The following is a 19189-nucleotide window of genomic DNA, read 5'->3' on the forward strand; positions in this document are numbered from 1 at the left end:
GGCGGGGATCGAAACTTCGATTCCCCCAACTGTTTTCAATTAAATAAAGCATTGTAAAGAGAGGCTTGGACCTCCACAATACTTTTTCAAGGAAAGACAAGTATTCCAGTCAGTACCTCTTGGGATCCCGACCGGCGTGTGGCCAGACCGCTAGCCGCCCTCATGCACCATAACACAGCGTGTGACTCTGTTATCACGTTACATGAGCCACCGCTGCAACAGTACGCACAGACCTCTGGTCGCGCTGTAAGTCCTCTCGAGGCTCATAATGAGGACAGCACTCAGGCCTCTTTCGGCCTTGAGACGCTGCTCCAGCCCTTTCGAGTTGACCCCACCTTGGGCTGTGTCGCCGATTCGGTGCACAGTGGCGGCTGGGGTCAGACGAGAGTACAGCCGTTTCCTGTCTGCGGCTCCGCAGCTGAACGCACGCCCGCTCTCTCTGCGTTATGCAGAGTGGCGAGAGTCATGCTAACTGCCAAGCTGGCTAAACAGGATACTGAGAGAGGGTTATGCCATCCAGTTCATGCGGACTCCTCCTCCTTTCAGAGGAGTGAGGGAGACACGCCTGTCCTGCCCGCTGAAAGCACTCGCACTCCGGAAGGAGATAGCGAGCTTGCTGACCAAAGGGACGGTGATCCCGGTCCCCAGAGATCAGGAGAACTCGGGTCTCTACTTCCCTTATTTTTGGGTTCCCAAGAAAAACGGGGGGATGAGACCGATTCTGGACCTGAGGGTGCTCAATGAGAGTGTGGCCAAACGGCCCTTTCGCATGCTGACGATAAAGCGTTTGCTGACTTGTGTACAGCGGAACGACTTTGGGATCAGCATAGATCTGAAGGACGCGTATTTCCATGTGCCTATCAAAAGGAAGCACAGGAGATTTCTGCGTTTTGCCTTCGAGGGGAAGAAGTACGAGTACACGCGCCTGCCGTTTGGGTACGCGCTGGCTCCTCGAACTCGAGCGTCGAAGCAGCTCTAGAACCGTTACGGCGGAGAGGTATACGCATTCTGGCGTACCTCGACGACCTGTTAGTTCTGGCTCAGTCTCGGGACAGAGCTATCCAGGACGCGACCTCACTGGTGAGTCAGCTCAGCCAGTTGGGGTTTGCTGTCAATTGGGAGAAGAGGTATCCATTTGGACACTGTTGGGATGAGAGCCAGACTGTCGGTACCACGGAGAGAGGCTATTTCCATAGCTCTCCGTGCGTTCCGGGTCTCACGTACAATCACCGCACTGTCGGTGATGTCCCTGTTGGGGTTGATGGCGGCGGCTCATGTAGTAGTGCCCTTAGGCCTGTTATACATGCGCAAGCTGCAGAGATGGTTCGCTCAGCTGTGGTTGGATCCGGTGCGACACCGCCGCAGACTGCTAGTGATACCGAGATCAGTCAAAGCCGATCTGAACCATTGGAGAGACCCGCGTGTCAAGACACAGTCGACATGGGCAGAGTGACATCTCTCTACCCGGTCTTTACGGACGCGTCCTTGACCAGGTGGGGTGGAGTATGTCAGACGGGCTCGATAGGAGGGAGATGGGAACCGTCAGAGACGCGTCACATCAACCTCCTGGAGCTCGAAGCGGTTCGATTGACTCGTCAGATCCGACAACAGAGCAACGGTGGCTTACATCAACAGACAGGGAGGGGTGCGCTCTACATCACTTCATCGCTTAGCGGAGGAAGTGTGGACTTGGGCTTTCAAGCACCTACGCTCCCTGAGAGCTCAGCACATTCCAGGTCTGCTCAACGAGGGAGCGGACCTGATGTCAAGGGGCGGCCCGAGAGAGGACGAGTGGAGGTTGAAACCTTCCATTGTTTCTCTGATCTGGGCACGCTTCGGCCGAGCACAGGTGGATCTGTTTGCGTCACGAGCCAACACACAGTGTCATCTATGGTTCTCGCTGCACGCACAAGACATACCTCCGCTGGGAGTCGATGCGTTCGCGCACCGTTCCTGGCCGAGAGGTCTACTGTACGCATTTCCACCTCTGGCCTCCATCCTCCCCTTTCTGGCTCGGGTGAGGTCGGAGGGGCTGTCGGTCATTCTGATAGCCCCCGATCGCCCCGGAGCCCCGTGGTTCCCGGAACTGATGGGGATGCTGGTAGGCGGGCCTTGGCCCATACCTCACCAGATGGATGCGCTCTCTCAGGCCGGAGGCCTGGTGAAGAGCCCTCCAGTGATCGGAGGCCCACTTATGGCCTGGCTACTGAGAGGGAGCTCTTAGAGCGAAGAGGTCTGTCTGATGCCGTCATTCAGGCCATTCAGAGTGCGCACGCACAATCTACTGCTAGAGGGTACGCGTCGCGCTGGCGAGCCTTTGCACAATGGTGTGGAAAACAGAACCTTGACCCATGTCCGGTCGAAATGTTCTTGTGTTTCTTACAATCGTTGTTTGACGAGGGCTTAGCCGCGAGCACTGTGCGTGTTTACGCGGCTGCCAATACGGCATGTCACGAAGGGTTCGCCAAGACAACACTGTTTAGCCACCCGCTGGTCAAGCGTTTTCTGGCTGGGGTGTGTAGGCTCAGGCCACCTCCGAGAGCGTCAGCACCTACATGGGATTTATCTCTGGTGTTAGACGCTCTGTGTGGACCATCTTTCGAGCCCATAGACAACGTGTCATTACGTCTGCTTTCTCTTTAAACGAGTCTGCTCCTCGCTTTGACTACGGCTAAGCGAGTGAGCGACTTGTGCGTTTTGTCAACACGCGCGGATTGTTTGATCATCTCGGGTGATCGAACAAGAACAGTGTTGCGTCCTAACCCGGCCTTTATCCCCAAGGTGATTAGCCGAGCGTTCAGGGCACAGAGCTGCGAACTGAGAGCCTTTTTCCCACCTCCGCACAGTGGAGAGGAGGAAAGACGCTTACATGGGCTGTGTCCAGTGCGCGCTCTGTCGCGCTATCTGGAATGCACAGCAAGTATCAGATCTTCTCCCCAGTTACTGATCTGCTACAGTGGATCGAGAGCTGGCTTGCCACTCTCCAAACAGAGACTTTCTCACTGGCTCTGCGAGGCTATTGGTCTCACGTACGAGTCTATGAGATGTCCCGTGCCACCTGGCATTCGTGCTCATTCCACCCGAGGAGTGGCAGCCTCAGCTTTGTGAAGCAGCATCTTGGTCGTCGCCTTCACCATTTGTGCGATATTATCTGTTGGACGTTTCCTCCTCATCTTTTGCTCATTATGTCCTCAGCATGGCTGGTGGATCAGGTGTAGCGAGATGACAACTCGCGAGGTTCTTGTGGCCCTAGATGCGAGTTGTTCATTGATTTTATCGCCAAATGTGGGACAGACAGACATTCTCAGTTGAGAGGTCTTTACTGTATGTATTCTGTTGCCCCTCCAGCTTAGCTGTTGTGCAGGCGAGAGAAGAACATGAGTTAAGTAAACTTCCCCTGTGTTCTTACCCTGGACGGCTCTCTGTGTTACAGTAGCGGCCTGACCGGGAGGACACACCCTGTGTATTAGTTACATCAGCGGATCTGTCCTCGGTGCCTTGTGATATTATGTGTCTTTTTAGATCTGGTCTCGCTGGGGGTATATTTGCCCTCGCTCGCTCCGCCCAAACCAATAGGAGCAGAGCTCCCCTATGGGGCGGAGCTCCACGAAATAGAACGATGGTTAATGGAGGTAACTCCAGTTCTATGAGTGGAGCGGAGCCCCATAGGGCTGCAGGCCCAGCTCGACTTATTCAACCCGGCTGTATTTTATACTTTTGGGAGGATGAGTGACGTCTGTCACCCCCTTATATAGGGCACCTGTGTGAGTGACAGGTGTGTATACATTTTGATCTTCAGTCATTAGCTGCACTAGGCAGCGGGTAAACCAATAGGAGCAGAGCTCCCCTATGGGGCTCCGCTCCACTCATAGAACTGAGGTTACCTCCATTAACCATCGTTTTACCAATTGGATAAACGGCTATGTTTGTTTGTTTCAAACTCCAAAAACTATTTTTTGCTGAAATCTGTCAAAGAAATTCGCTCGCACGCAACGCGCGCTCGCATTAACCATGGAAGTCCCTAACTAGCATCACATCAGGCACAGAATTTTCATACATTAGCAGGGGGGGTGGGGGGGGGGGGGGAGAAAGTGTCCCGCATTTGGGGTTGAGGAAGTTGGCAACTCTATGAACAGGCAAAACTAGGCTGGCTCAGGCAAAACTAGCCTGGCTAACGGAGGTCGCTTTCTCAGGCAAATGATGAATGAAACAGGTTTAAATTTGGTTAAAGAAATCCGAGATGCTTGCTAGCAGGCTCGTATCTGCATTAGGCAGTCCTCCCAGACGTTTCTGGTGTAGAATGGAGTGAAATACAACATTGTGCACACTGCCAGTGAGCGACCCGAGTCTGACTGATACTAACGTCAAAACGGGGACGCAGTCTCACTCAGATTGCCAGTTTTAAACAAATCACAAAAATAATCGGACCAGCTGGCTAAAAGCAGAATTCCCATATCTCTTGAAAGCTGCCCTACTCGACTTTTTAGATGTAGAATTGACTGTACAACTGTAAAATTATGAACTTTGTGACATGACGTGAAGATATGGCTGCCGCCCGACAATGCGGTCTACCGGGTGACATTCTCACTCAAATGTCAAGACTTTTGTGATCCAAATCTAAATTCTGATGTGACAGATCAATGGGGAATCGCTTTCTCTCAAAGGCTGTCCTCCTCCTTTTTAAATCTAACTATTTGTATGATCCATGGGCTCCTTTTGCCGTTTTAAATGCTAACCTTTCCCGGTTTTCTGCAACCACATTGCGCGCGCATCCCGAATGTTTACAAACTAATAATTGGTCTATACATTTTCTGCACGCACAAACTTTGGGATTCATAATTAGCATCACAAATCCTCCGATCAGGTCCATACAGCATGATTAAACTTAAAAAGGTCACTTGACATGAAAACGTCACTTTAGGACGTTATTTAACATTAATATGAGTTCCCCTAGCCTGCCTTTGGTCCCCCAGTGGCTAGAATTTTCGATATGTGTAAACCAAGCCCTGGGTATTTTTCTCCGCCTTTGAGAAAATGAAGGCTCAAACGCTCGGTTTGAAAATCTCCTTGTTGTGATGTCACAACGAGCCAGGCTACCGCCCTTCTCTCTGCTTTGCCCGCCCAGATAATCTGGTCCGCCCATGAAAAACTGAGCTACGATCGTGCAAAGGCAAGTGCAATATCGGTTATTCCTGGAGAGACATCATGGCTAGCAAACGAACGAAGCATAACAGTTGCTCAGTGTTTGGATGTACAATTCAAAACAAAATACTTTTTTTAGTTCTTTCATCCAAGCCTCTGCACAACCAGTATCTTAATTTTATTATTGCTGGAAATTCGCCGACACAACTTCCCAAAGTTTGGTATGTCTGCGCCAAACATTTCAGCCACTACTGTTTCCTCAACTTGAGCCAATACAAAGCTGGCCTTGCTGAAATTACATTCTGGATCATTACAAACTCTTCTTGGTCAAGCTACAAACCTTTGGACAAGTAAGTTAACTAACGCGATATCCTTTTGTTGCTTTACTGTATATGGTTACCTAGCTTGCTACCCTTAGAATGTGGCTGTAACATTGGCTCTGCAGCTAACAGCTGAGTTACTGTTGGTAATGTAAAGGTAGATGGCATCAAGTGTGTGTGTGAATTCAAACACTGTAACGCCAGTGTTGTGCACGTCCTTGTTATTTGGATAACCGTTCTGCTGTTGGTGTTATGGCGCGCGCGATATCCGCCTTTCCCCTCATTGAAATTATGATGAGCACCTCTGCAAACCAGGGTGATCAGATGAGAATGGGCAAATTCGAGGCATCTTACAGCAACGGGGCTATGAGCCAGCTGAGTTACTGTCGCTAATGTAAAGGTAGATGGCATCAAGTGTGTGCAGAGCTGCCAACTCTCACGGTTTCGCCGTGTGACACACGCATTTCACCCATTTCTCACGCTCTCACGCCACACCTTGTATATCTCACGCTGAAAAGGCAACACCAAACAAGTAGCCAAGCTAACGTTGTAAACATTAACGGAAGACGCGCAGGTTAACCGAGTGAAGCAACATTGACGCGCAAACAGCCGTGTATGGCCGCGGGAACTAGGGGTGCTGAGGGTGCTGCAGCCCCCCCTGACATCACAAGAATTTAAAATTATATGACTTAAAAATCCACCACCGTGGCACAGCTCCGCAGTAGCGGACTGGCAATCGGGAGCACCGGGAGAAGAATAACTATGGAAAACCAGGGTAAGGAACGTAGGGTGGGGCTGAAAAATTAAGAGACAAATAAATCACCTTCACTAGACAAGGTTTTACCAATTGAAAAAGGCTCAACTATTTTGCGCTCAAATAAAGGCAAAATAATTTTCGGCTCGCGCACTATGCACGCTCGCTTTAACGATTGAACTCCCTAACGCGCATCACATTGAACACAGACTATGCTTGCATTAGCAGGGCAGCTGTGGTGGCGTATAGGGCCAGTTCTGGTGGGCCGATCTGGATCAAAGTCCAGTGCCAATTTTTACTCCCAGTTCCTCCCCGCCGCCCCGCAACATTAAGCCCCCGCCAGCACCCCCCTGATAAAATATGTTCCCGCGGCTATGCAGCCGTGTAAACTCGCCTTTGGGGGGAGTGAAGCTCGCAAAACCTTGCCCGGGGGGGGCTACCAAATGTCACGCCAAGGTTTTTGGAAAAGTTGGCAGCCCTGTGTGTGTGTGAATACAAATGCTGTAATGCGAGTGTTGTACACTTCTTTGTTATTTGGATAACCGTTCTGCTGTTGGTGTTATGGCACGTGATATCCGCCTTTCAGTGTTTCCCACAGATTAGAAATCTAGTTGTGGCGGGGAGGGGGGTGGGTGGTTAGGGTTGTCCGACCGGGGGGGGGGGTCGTAATAATTCCTTTGTTGATAATTCGTTACACAGTTAATAATTTGTTACATTAAATATTAATCCAAGATGATTCACACCTTCACAAAATTAACAACAACTAACATATCATTTCTGCATTATGCATGTAGCAACGCTAGTGCTAAACAGCTATTTAACTGGTCGGCTCCATGACGCGTGGATAAGTAGCTAGCTCCTGAGACTTCTCACCAAAAGATCGAAGGGGAACCTTCGAGTAAGGTACCTAGCGAAAAGTAGCCTCAACTTTCCTCGACTTTTAGCTACGGCACTAATGCTGAAGGCTCGCTGATATAGTTGTCGGTCTTACTAGAATGGCGTATGTATGCATTGTTGCTAACATGTGCTGACGTTGTGACTGTGTGCATATGTGAGAAAGACGCATGAGTGACAGAGAGACGGAGGGAGAGCAGGGGAAAGGAAATGCAGCTGAACGAATACGCTGCGTGTTTTAACCTAAATAGCGATGTATTTTTTTTACAAAAACGCAATATGTGGTGGCCGGTATTGATTCTGTGGCGCACCGCCGCAAATTTGTCTATGTGTGGGAAACACTGCCTTTCTCCTCATTGAAATGACTATGACTGTGCACCTCTGCAAACCAGGGTGATCAGATCAGAATGGCTAAATTCGAGGCATCTTACAGCAGCAGGGGCTATGAGCCATTGCCATACATCTGTTGTAAACATTAGTGCATGTTGCCGCCCCTCTCCTCCTCATTAGCATTTAAAGCTACAGACACAGAAACAGTGCGTTTTTAGGGAAGCTCATTGTGGGACTGCTCGTAGTGGTTGAAATTATGCACCAAAGCTGAATTTCGGGAAAGATACTTCAGAAACAGTAATAGGGAACCATTAAGGCCTATATAAAAGCGTCCAAAAACAGCATATCATGTGACCTTTAATTCACCTTGTCAGCAGCATGTGATGTGGCTGCTAGTTTTAGAACTGTGAGCTGTTCTTGGACTTGCTAATACCCCCCAACAGAGGTGTCAAAACCATGGGCGTAGGTTTAGGGGGGCACGCTAGGTACTAGTCCCCACCAATATTTTAAGATGACAAAACCGCCAACGAGTCTCTGGGACAAGATGATGTCATTTAATTGGCTGAAGTGGCAGAGTCAGAAACACTTTGTGAATCTTGATTTGCAGAAAGAGAGCTGTCTGTAGTCTGACACTGTAAACTACTAAATACGCCAGGAAATAATAAAACCTCATACTAGTATTTCATTTGGTCTCAGCATTGATATTTTTGACCCTTTTGTGCTTTGTAGATAGGAAAATGTCACCCAAAAAGAAGAGATGTATCATAAGTTTTTTCACCACTCAGAGAGTAAGTAGCTATCAAGGTCGTCAGTGTTTCCCCTATGTTGATTTTATGGCCCGCCACGGTTAAATTTCTGCCGCCACAGTATCAGAATTAGAGCTGTACAAAATTTTAGGCCGTCTATCAGCCGTGATTGTTAGAGCGCATGTCGGAGAATAGCACAGACGCGCTTCACAGCGCAGTTGAGATTGCGCGTGTGCATCCTTGAGAACTGAAAGTCGTATAATTTATGTTGTCAGTTCATTTAAGCCTGTTAATGTATTAATCTATAGTTCTTGCAAATTTAAATTAAGTTAACTGGTGATTTTCATTGCTTGTATTCTTCCCCTGCTAGCGAAATTGCACGTCTGTTGATTCGATAGCGATTGCTGCCCTTGCTCACGTTTGTATTTTAGGTGCATTATAATGCTTAAGTAGCCTAGTTTTAATGAATAAATAGTGGGTATATTGTTATTATTTGCTACAGAATGCTTCGCCTATCAAGATCAAATGAAGCAGACAGTGTACATGCTTCCGAGTGGCCTACCTTAATCTGTAGGCTAGGCCACTGCATTTACAATAAGTTGTAACGTCAATTATTAATTGGCAGCATTTATGCCATTTAGAACATACTGTAAGGTGTCTTTAAGTATGCTAATTTTATTTATTTATGGGAAATAGGATGAAAATATGTGCAATATTACATTAGCTATTAGACTATTAGATCAAGATTCTCCGAAATATAGGGTTAGCACTTTGTTTTGGCCGGGGGGGGGGGGGGGGGGGGTTAGACCTGACCTGCCCCCACTGCAAAAAAAAATCCTAGGGGAAACACTGGTCGTTGTTAGTTAATTAGTAGGAAAACTACCCACACAGTGCAAACCTGCTAGCCTTAAGGGGGCGATTGATTGCAGAACCGAATTTACCTTGTCACAGTTGAAAAACGACAGTTCAGTGGGTTAAATGGACATACAGAGAGGTTAAAAGTGGGTTAAAAGTCCATTGACACTTCTTTCCTATGTAAATCTCACAATTAAAAAATGTAGCTGTGAAACAGTAGTTCTTGAAAAATCCCCCCGCTGTGATGTCCCAATGGGGCTCCACCCTTTTTTGGTTCTGGTCTGTACTTTAGTCACGCCCCTTTGCTGCGCGCTGCTCTATGTACTTCCACAGAATTACAAAGAAGAACGTTTTTTTAGCATATTGAAACTGGACTACGGGAATAGATGCAGTGTTCCAGACTGTACAGAGAATGTTGACACTTTTCAGAGTCTTCCTAAGGAACCAATCACTCAATGGGCTGTGTTATTTTTGTCTATATGAGAAGATCTGTGCAGTTCGACCCTCAATTACACATTGCTCAAACCATTTCACAGAGGACAGTTTTGAATGAAAACCTTGGACAATTTACAGAAGGATTTGCTAAGCCGTGTTGCTGAAAAGAGGTGCTGTTCCAATCGTATGCTCATCACAAACGCAAGTTGTAAGTATGATTTTGTCGCTAACAGTTAGCCTATTAGCAATGCTAATGTCTCCTTTATCTAGAATAGGTTGAATGCTAAATACGTGTCTAAACACATCAACATACCTTACTTAGCAAATGAATCTAGCTAGACTAGCTGTATTCGGCTTAAAAGGGAAGCTTCCGAAAAAATTGCCAGAAAACGCAATAGCAGTCTACCCAGCTAACGTTGCGGCAACGTTGTAGCAACGTTATAAAGGGATTATATATTTACCAATATATGATTTGAAATAAATGTTTAAATATTGTAATATATTATTTTACATTACATTGACCAATATATTATATATGGAAATACATGGGATAATATATTGATGATAAATATATTATAAACTATAATATATATTCATGTAATATATTGCAATATATTGCAGAATACAGCAATGATATATTGCAATATATGGCAAATTAATATATAATATATGTGGTTATATATCCCAAAATATATGCAATGATGTATTCATAAATAACCACCATAATGTATGCCGCTTTATATGGGAAAATGTATGGATAATATATGTAAAGACAAGTGTCACATGTATGCTTCATATATGGTAGAATGTATTTTAAATATATGTAAAATTATATGGAAAGATATATTGTACAATGCATGTGTACATATATGAGAACATGCCCATACAATGTACAGACATATATGGTGATATTTACATTTAGTCATTTAGAAGATGATCTTATCCAGAGTGACTTACAGTAAGTTACAGTAAGTACAGGGACATACCCCGAGGCAAGTAGGGTGAATTGCCTTGCCCAAGAACACAGCTTCATTTTTGCGCTTCCGGGAATCAAACCGTCAACCTTCTGATTATTAGCCTGATTCCCTTACCGCTCAGCCATCTAGAAGGTATTCTAATAAGTTTGTCAACAGGCAGTATTTCAAATGGAATCCTGATTCAAACAGCACCACCTGCTAACTGAACATGTGCCCTCAAAAACGTAAATACCATAAGATTTACATTTATTTAGGGGGAAATGGCTCATTCAAAATAAGTTTGCTGGAAGCGATCATTGTAAGTATATATTTCAAATATTTTTCCATATAATTTTACCTATATTTAAAATATATTCCACAATATATTTAACACATATCTGTACATTTATTTCATGTATATCTTTTCATATAATTAGGATTCCCCCATTAGGATTAGGCTTTACGGTGACTTCCCCCTGAAGTACCCTGCACAGTTTCACCTTAATATGTGAAAATATGAATAAATTAGAATTGTTTGACCTGGGACCAAATGTGACTATGATTGCCATAGGAGAAACGTCTTATTTTATTATTCAGTAACTGAACATTGCAATGTCTAGATCTTGGAATGGCTCAATTGGATGAGAGGTTGTGCTGGTAAATGAAGGGTTCCAGGTTCAATTCCATACATGCATTCCATGCATTTTTGGGGGGGTTAATCCCGGTGTAACTATCTATGTCAATTTTACAATATTTTGCCATTTTGAAGGAGGAATTCGCCATTGCTGCTTGCAGAAATATATGTTTTTTTTTAACATATATTTCAAATATATTCTACCATATATTAAACATACATGTGACACTATATCTTTACATATATTACCAATACGGTTTCCCATATAAATCGGAATACATTATGGTGGTAATTAAAGATATAAAATTGCATATTTTGGGATCTACAAACACATTATATATTCATGTTGAATATGTTGCAATATATGGAAAACGGCAATCATTGCTGTATTCTGCAATATATTGCAATATATTACATTAATATATATATTATAGTTTATAATATATTAGTAATATATTTATCATCAATATATTATCACATGTATTTCCGTACAATATAAATATTAAATCCCATATATGGACATATATTGCCTAATATATCACATGATATTTTCCAATATACTGAAATATATTTTCCTTCCGTAAGGGAAGGGTATGGATTTTTTCCTGCTTTAGCCGGCGACCCTGAAGATCAAGGAAGGCACCCAGTATAGGGCATTCACCTCCGCTGAGGACGCTGAAGACTACGTGAACCGACTGCTTCTGATCCTCCAGGTACAATGGAGATGCCCGACGCATCGGCCTCTATCATGGGCCACGCCGTGGGACAAGATCGGGATTAAAACAACTACCTGAAGAACATGGACCCTTGGTTTGCCCCAGTTTCTTAATGTGCCTTAGTTTTACCACTTTATTATTTGACATGATGACTGTGTCTCTGAATGCCATATCGATTTCGTTTGGTATAGCATACGCTTCATAGGTTAACTAGGCCACTAGGCTGGAGATTCCTTCCCATTGTGCTTGCGATGTTGTGCTTTTAGTTTTCTGTATTTTGACGAGAAATGCGTTTATTTGAAAGTTATCTTGGTGTGGAACCAGTTGCTGTTGCAACAAGGTAGTAATGGACTAGTTCCCTTTTTGCTGCCCCATATCCAATCTTGATCACAGACCTATTTTGAGTGTTAGCCTTTTCCCCCCTTCTCTCGCCTTCCCTTTTGTATCACTGTCTTGTCTGCGATCGCTAGTCAATAAATAAACAAACAACTCCTTCCTAATACATAGAACGAGACAGCGTTATTATTTCCAGGCCGCTAGACCTAGTCATTTACTTGCCATGAAAATTAGGACCAGTGACCATTTTGCATATATACCTGATGTTAAATCTTCAGATGGCAATATTAGAACTGACCCTGCTGAAATAAATAAATCCTTTCAGACATTTTATTCGAATTTGTATGAATCAGAGGTTACTCTGGCTAAGACCCACTGCTACAGGTGGTAAATCCGCTTAACTTGCCTCACTTATCAGTAGAAGAGTCGGCCGACTTAGACACATTTATCACTATAGAAGAATTAAGAGTGGCAGTACAGAGTATGCTAAAAGGAAAATCACCGGGCTTTGATGAGATACCCCCTGAATTGTATGCAACTTTTTGGGAACAGCTGGATCCTTTCCGTCTTGACACTGTTAACTTCTCTATTGACGGTTAACTTGGGTGAATTCTCAAGGGATGTTAACACAGCCTAGATGTCCTTGCTCTTGAAAAAGGATAAGGATCCTACAGAGTGCTCTAGCTATCGACCTCTGAGCCTGTTAAACTCTGATTTAAAAATCTTTGTAAAGCTCCTAGCCCGTCGTTTGGAGTCTCATATGCCAAAATTAGTGAATTCTGACCAAACAGGATTCATAAAAATGAGGATGGAAGCAGATAACGTTAGACGCCTTCTCCACATTGTTGATGCTGCAGAAGACAGTAAGACGCCAATGTCACTCCAGGGTTTTTCCTACATAGAGAAAATATTGGAACGCGCCAAAGCCGTTTCCCGAGCGCCAATGACAAATCCCGAGCGCCAAAGGCAAAAGAAGTCAGCGATGAAGAAAATAAAAAACCTGTATTAATCACGCGTGCAATGCATGTCAGCGAATATGTTGTCAATAGTATGTTTAAAGTAGGCTACAGCCGAACCCTCGTTCTGTTTTGATCAATAATAATCAAGTTGATAAGCGTGTCTTCTTGTCTGATTAATACGCAACTTTGAGGTGCGCGAATGGACAGAGCGGCCACTAAACTGTCGTTCCGCTGCGAGGGCCAGTCCGACGTGCACGAGTAGTACACCTGTAGCCTACAAATGCAAATTACATTTCCACTCGAAATAATGACAAAAGTTTGATTTACGATTTCAAACGCAGCCTCCATTGGTATTCTCAACCTGGAATGATAACATAGAGTGATTGTTAGAGTGCATGTCGGAGAATAGCACGGACACGCGCTTCACACCGCAGTTGGCTATTTAGCCAGGTTATCTGCTATCAGATTCACTTTGTTTACGTTAGGATTCCGCGAGCTACAGGTAATAGGTTAAACCCTCCAGAAAGTTGTGTTGAAATACTGAAAATGCATGCATCAAAGTTTAGGGTCTCACAAATCAGCCTCAAAAGAATCAATGAAAATAAATGTTCAAAACTGTTAGAAAAAAAACTAAATTGTTTATTTAGCCCTGAATTTTCAAAGACTGTGGAGCTAGCGCGTGGCTGATCACGTTTTGAGCACAGTCGGTCATGGCATGCACAGCAATGGCGTCTATAATAGTATAATGTCACATTCTTCCAATTTGTAGCCTACATGACATCTGTTTTTGGATACGTTTATTTGTTTTAACCTTAGATGCGTGAGTTGTAAATATTTCCGACGCTTCCACCAGAGTGAGTTATTTTTCCATAACGGTAGCTTTAATTAGCTTCCGTTACCTAGCAACCTAGCATAATACTTGTAGCAATACTACTACCTGCTAGTGTTACTTGTTAGCCTACTAATTTAACATTTTGAAGCCATACTATAGCGTTTGTCATATAGTTTTAGTCCATCGGAAAATAGTCGGTTGGAATGTTCAGAACCACACTTGTGCGACCCTACGCTGTGGGGCCCTGCTTTCGAACGATCACATATGTGCAATGCTACTCCTTTAATATCAATATGCTAATACATGTACATAAACTACATTCCACTTTAATTTCTGTACAGATTATTCTACTGTAACGGGTGTGAACCTGTGAAACTCACTCCTCAGGTATGTAATGGGCTACCCACGTCAACGAATAGCCAGTTTTTCTTTGGCGTAGCTGGTAGTGGGCAAGTCAGAGGTCGTGCGTTCGAGCCCAGCGAGTGGCGAACGACGCCTTGTAGTGACGGAGCGTGGCCACGTCCGTTACACACCGTCACATTGGTGCCGTGACCCGGATTAACCGCCGGAGTGAATTTCATTCCCCCGAGGCAAGTAGGGTGAAGTGCCTTGCCCAAGGACACAATGTCATTTGACACGGCCGGGAATCGAACTGGTGACCTTCAGATTACTATCCCGATTCCCTAACCGCTCAGCCACCTGACTCCCTAACTTAAAGCTTTTGCATCACCAGATGCCCTACCCCTAGGTGTCAACCCTGGTCTGGTGGAGGAGAACCCATTGGGGGCCCAGGAAAACAGCTGGCAGCCAGGCAAATCCAAATATAAGACACAAAAAAAAATACTCAAAGCTTCTCAATAGCATTGAAAACTCATTGTAAGGCACACCTAAGTTGTTCTGATCGTGGCGGGGGATACACGTTTGTCAAAACAACAAATGTTGTCATACTAATGCTTTGTATACAACCATTCAAGGTAATATTTGTTATTTACATCAATGTTACAGCTTATCTAGAAGAACCACAGTGTATGCCAATGATGCTAACTCTTATAAACTTGTTTTATTTGTCTTTAATGACAGACACATTACAGGTTATGCTCCGGAAGATGGAGACATTGGAAGAGAACCAGCGAGAGGCTCTCCTATTCAGGCGATTACAGGGCAGACACACTGAAGAGGTGCCAGTGATGGACCTACAGGTGGCCCTAAGACAGGCTGAACTTCAAGACCTTGAGGAGCGCCTTAAGGTTCCGAAAGAGAGTGGTAGGAGTTTTGAGATGCCATGAACTATGGCGTTCAACGCTCAAATTGGTGCTAACAATAAGTTCATGACTTCTAATTGCAGATGCTGTGAGGAAGTGGAAGACGGGACTAGGAGAGAACGCTGTGGAGCTCCTCATAGCGGAGACACTCAAACATGCCCTGGCAGCCCATTCAAAACAAGCCAGTCAAATTAATCATGATTGCAGCTTCCATATCCAACCTTTCACATGGCTATGTGACAAAAAACTAGAATCCCATAATATTTTTTTGATGATGTATATTATTCTAGATGTGATCTTTTTATGACTTGTATAGCCCCTTTCACACGTGCAATTATGTTGATGTCATTAACATATTTTGTGCTTCCTTGTCAGAGCCAACAGACAGGACCTGTAGCGGGGACTGGCAGAAGATTTTAATTCACTGTTTGCACTTTGTTTGAAATAAAATGACTGAATGTTACATGGAAATGCTGCCTTGTTTATGATTAGCTTGAGTTCGGCTATACACCACACAAACATAGTCCTCCTAAAGTTGGCTACGATGTTGCCTATTATACAAGAACAGGTAGCATTTGAGGCAAATGAGGTCTGCATATGAACCGCCCCAATACAAGCAGTAGAATTGAGAAATATCGGTTACTTAATTAACGTTGCAGTTACGGACTGGCACTGTCAGAAAATTACGTTGCTAGGAGGTCGCGGTACCCTTAGAATGTGGCTGTAACATTAGCTCTGCAGCTAACAGCTGAGTTACTGTGGCTAATGTACAGGTAGATAACATCAAGTATGTGTGTGAAATACACATGCTGTAACGGCGAGTGTTGTACACTTCTTTGTTATTTAGATAACCGTTCTGCTGTTGGTGTTATGGCGCGCGCAATATCCGCCTTTCCCCACATTGAAATGACTGAGTGTGCACCTCTGCAAACCAGGTCGATCAGATGAGAAATTACAAATTCGAGGCATCTTACAGCAACGGGGGGGGGGGGGGGTATTCGTTGTAGCTTGCTAAGCGGTTTAGTGAGCTAATTTTCAGGCTAAGATAAAAAACGCCCCTATTTTTGGTTCGTGGAAGTAATTTTGGATAAATCACCATAGTAACATATCAATTAGCACTAGTGATGTGTCGTCCGTGAACGATTTGTTCATTTTGAACGAATCCTTATAAGGACTCGGGAGTAACGAGTCCTCTCAACGAGTGATTTGTTCATTTGCCGACTCGGTCTTTCTACGAGTCTTCGGATAATTTTTCACGTGACCTGCATAGGCTCTCTAGCTAGAGGAAACGAACGCTTCGTTCATTTCCCGACTCGGTCTTTCTACGAGTCTTTGGATAATTTTTCACGTGACCTGCATAGGCTCTGTAGCTAGAGGAAACGAACGATTCCTTAATTTCCCGACTCGGTCTTTCTACGAATCTTTGGATCATTTTTCACGTGACCTGCATAGGCTCTGTAGCTAGAGAAAATGAACGAATCGTTCGTTTCCCGACTCGGTCTTTCTACGAGTCTTTGGACCATTTTTCACGTGACCTGCATAGGCTCTCTAGCTAGAGGAAACGAACGCTTCGTTCATTTCCCGACTCGGTCTTTCTACGAGTCTTTGGATGCTTTTTTCACGTGACCCGCATTGTATTTTTTAGTAGAGGAAACCGTTTTCTTATTCCCTTTCGCGTGGCTGCTGTTTTAGTAAGACGTAAATGATATTCGCTCAAGTCATCATACTGACTTTATGAAAATATATAAATTACAAATTAAATGAGACACTAAATATATAAATGTTACATGTATTTGTGTGTATATATATATATTTACGTTTTAATGTGTTTACATTTATTTATTTATACTTACATTTATTTATTTATCCTTACATTTATTTATTTATCCTTACATTTATTTATTTATCCTTACGTTTATTTATTTATCCTTACATTTATCCACGGTGTAACTTGCTGCAGCAAAATAAATCCGTCGTCCCACGTCATCAAGTCAGGGGGCGGGTTCAAGCCTCTGATTGGTGGTTCAACTTGAATCGACTGCTTTTGACTATTCCAAGATGGCAGTGCCTTTTGCGGATTCAATGAATGAAATATTTAATGCTACAGTGGTCGAAATGTTGGCGGTAGCTGAAAAGATGGAGGCACCTGCCAATTCACTTCTTTTTCACGTCATATTGAGAGCTTCGCTGAAATTATAGGAATGATATTGGCCCTAACTGACACAGACATCAATGAAAATGTGTTCACGATCCTCAGCGAGATGATACAGCATAGGGGTGGGCAAATCGATCTCAAGACCGACAGTGGCCGGGTTGGGAAACCCGGCAACTAACAATCAATACCAACGTTGGTATCAATAGCCTGATTGATAGCGTGATAAGATCGATACTTAATTTCATTCCACACTGAGTACACAACTCCCTTTACATCATAGTGGTTATGCAAACACCGTCTAACTTTGCTCAAACTCACTTGCCCCACCCCTGCTAGGCTGAGTTGTTGCCGTGTACGTGCAGTAACACGACTCAGCGGCACACATTAACAGTATTTTTGACAAAATTCGTTGTCCTGTGTTTTATTATGATCATAATCATGAACAATTAATTAAAGGAAACATTTTAAATGTTCATTCAAATATTCATATTGATGATGCATTCACTTAATCAATTATGAGGCATTGCTTTCCCCTACACGAAAGTAGATAAACTGCTTTTCTAAGCCAAAAGTATCGGTATTGGCAATACTGGCCCTGTATTTACTCCTTGGTATCGGATCAATCACATCGTGCAGTGTCGCACACCCCTAGCAGCTGTAGAGTGAGGCGATAGCAGGGGTGTCAAACTCATTTTCACCGATGGCCACATCAGCATTATGGTTGCCGTCAAAGGGCTAGTTGTAACTACGATGTAACGTCAGTAACGATGTAAAAACATGGTGTTTTTGTTGTAGCTTTTGTTAACATAGGGCCTATTATGCTGCAATTGAAGTCCGCCTTTTAATTCTTGGACAATCTGCTGTTTTTCTTGGAGGATAAATTAGCACATTTTTCTCAGTGATTGGTGACAAAATGCACGCGCGCATAGCGCAAGAGCAATACTTTTTCTGCCCTTCATTTGAACGCAGAATAGCTTTTTGAGCTTTATGTAAAATAAACATTGCCGTTTTCCAATTGGTAAAACCTTGTCTAATGAAGGTGATGTCTTCATCATTTCTGGCTCCAAATTGTCGACAAGGGAAGCAGCTTGGCTGAATACTCTAACCAAGTTTGAGAGCGATACCTTGGGTTGAATGCCCGAGGACTTTGGCTGAAAATGCACATGGGGTACGTTCGCAGAACCGGCTGCATTGGAGTGCTGTCATTCAAACCATGCTCGTCTTCACCCAGTTAAACTTTGCGTTTAACACTGATGTGCATACACCGCTTTCTAGAGGCGGGATGTCGTCACTTTGCCGTAACACAATCGAAATGCATGGTGAGAGATGTCGTTTATTATGGAAGCAAATCGTGACCAAAATTCTAATGAAAATGCATTTCCAGAAATGCATTTTCATTTTAAGAATGTGGCAGCATTTTTTGACTCATAAATAAAATTAGTAATCAATCATCCTATTTGCATTTTCATTTTCTTCTTTAAGACTGCTCATTCTTTCCCGTAATTAAAATGAAAACGAAAAAGACATTTGAAATTTAATTTTCAAAATATGCCCCAGCAAATAGATACCAAAATTCAATTTGAAATTCAAATGAATTTCCAGAAATGCATTTTCATTTTAAGAACGTGGCTGCAAAATCGTGACCACAATTCAAATTAAAATGCATTTCCAGAAATGCATTTTCATTTTCAAAAACGTGGCTGCAAAATTGTGACCACAATTCAAATTCAAATGCATTTCCAGAAATGCATTTTCATTTTAAGAACGTGGCTGCAAAATCGTGACCACAATTCAAATTCAAATGCATTTCCAGAAATGCATTTTCATTTTAAGAATGTGGCTGCATTATTTGACTCATAAATA

General features: G+C 43.8%; 1 protein-coding gene across 1 annotated transcript; it reads left to right on the forward strand.

Annotated features, from left to right (window-relative positions):
- Positions 1-523: 523 nt before the first annotated feature.
- Positions 524-2306, forward strand: LOC124472872. Its single transcript, XM_047027998.1, is given in 3 exon segments — positions 524-953; positions 956-1593; positions 1595-2306. Coding segments are annotated over 3 exon segments (1698 nt in total). The 3' UTR covers positions 2225-2306.
- Positions 2307-19189: the final 16883 nt, after the last annotated feature.

The sequence above is a fragment of the Hypomesus transpacificus genome, chromosome 10 (genome assembly GCF_021917145.1).
Source record: "Hypomesus transpacificus isolate Combined female chromosome 10, fHypTra1, whole genome shotgun sequence".
In the NCBI taxonomy this organism is placed as follows: Eukaryota; Metazoa; Chordata; class Actinopteri; order Osmeriformes; family Osmeridae; genus Hypomesus; species Hypomesus transpacificus.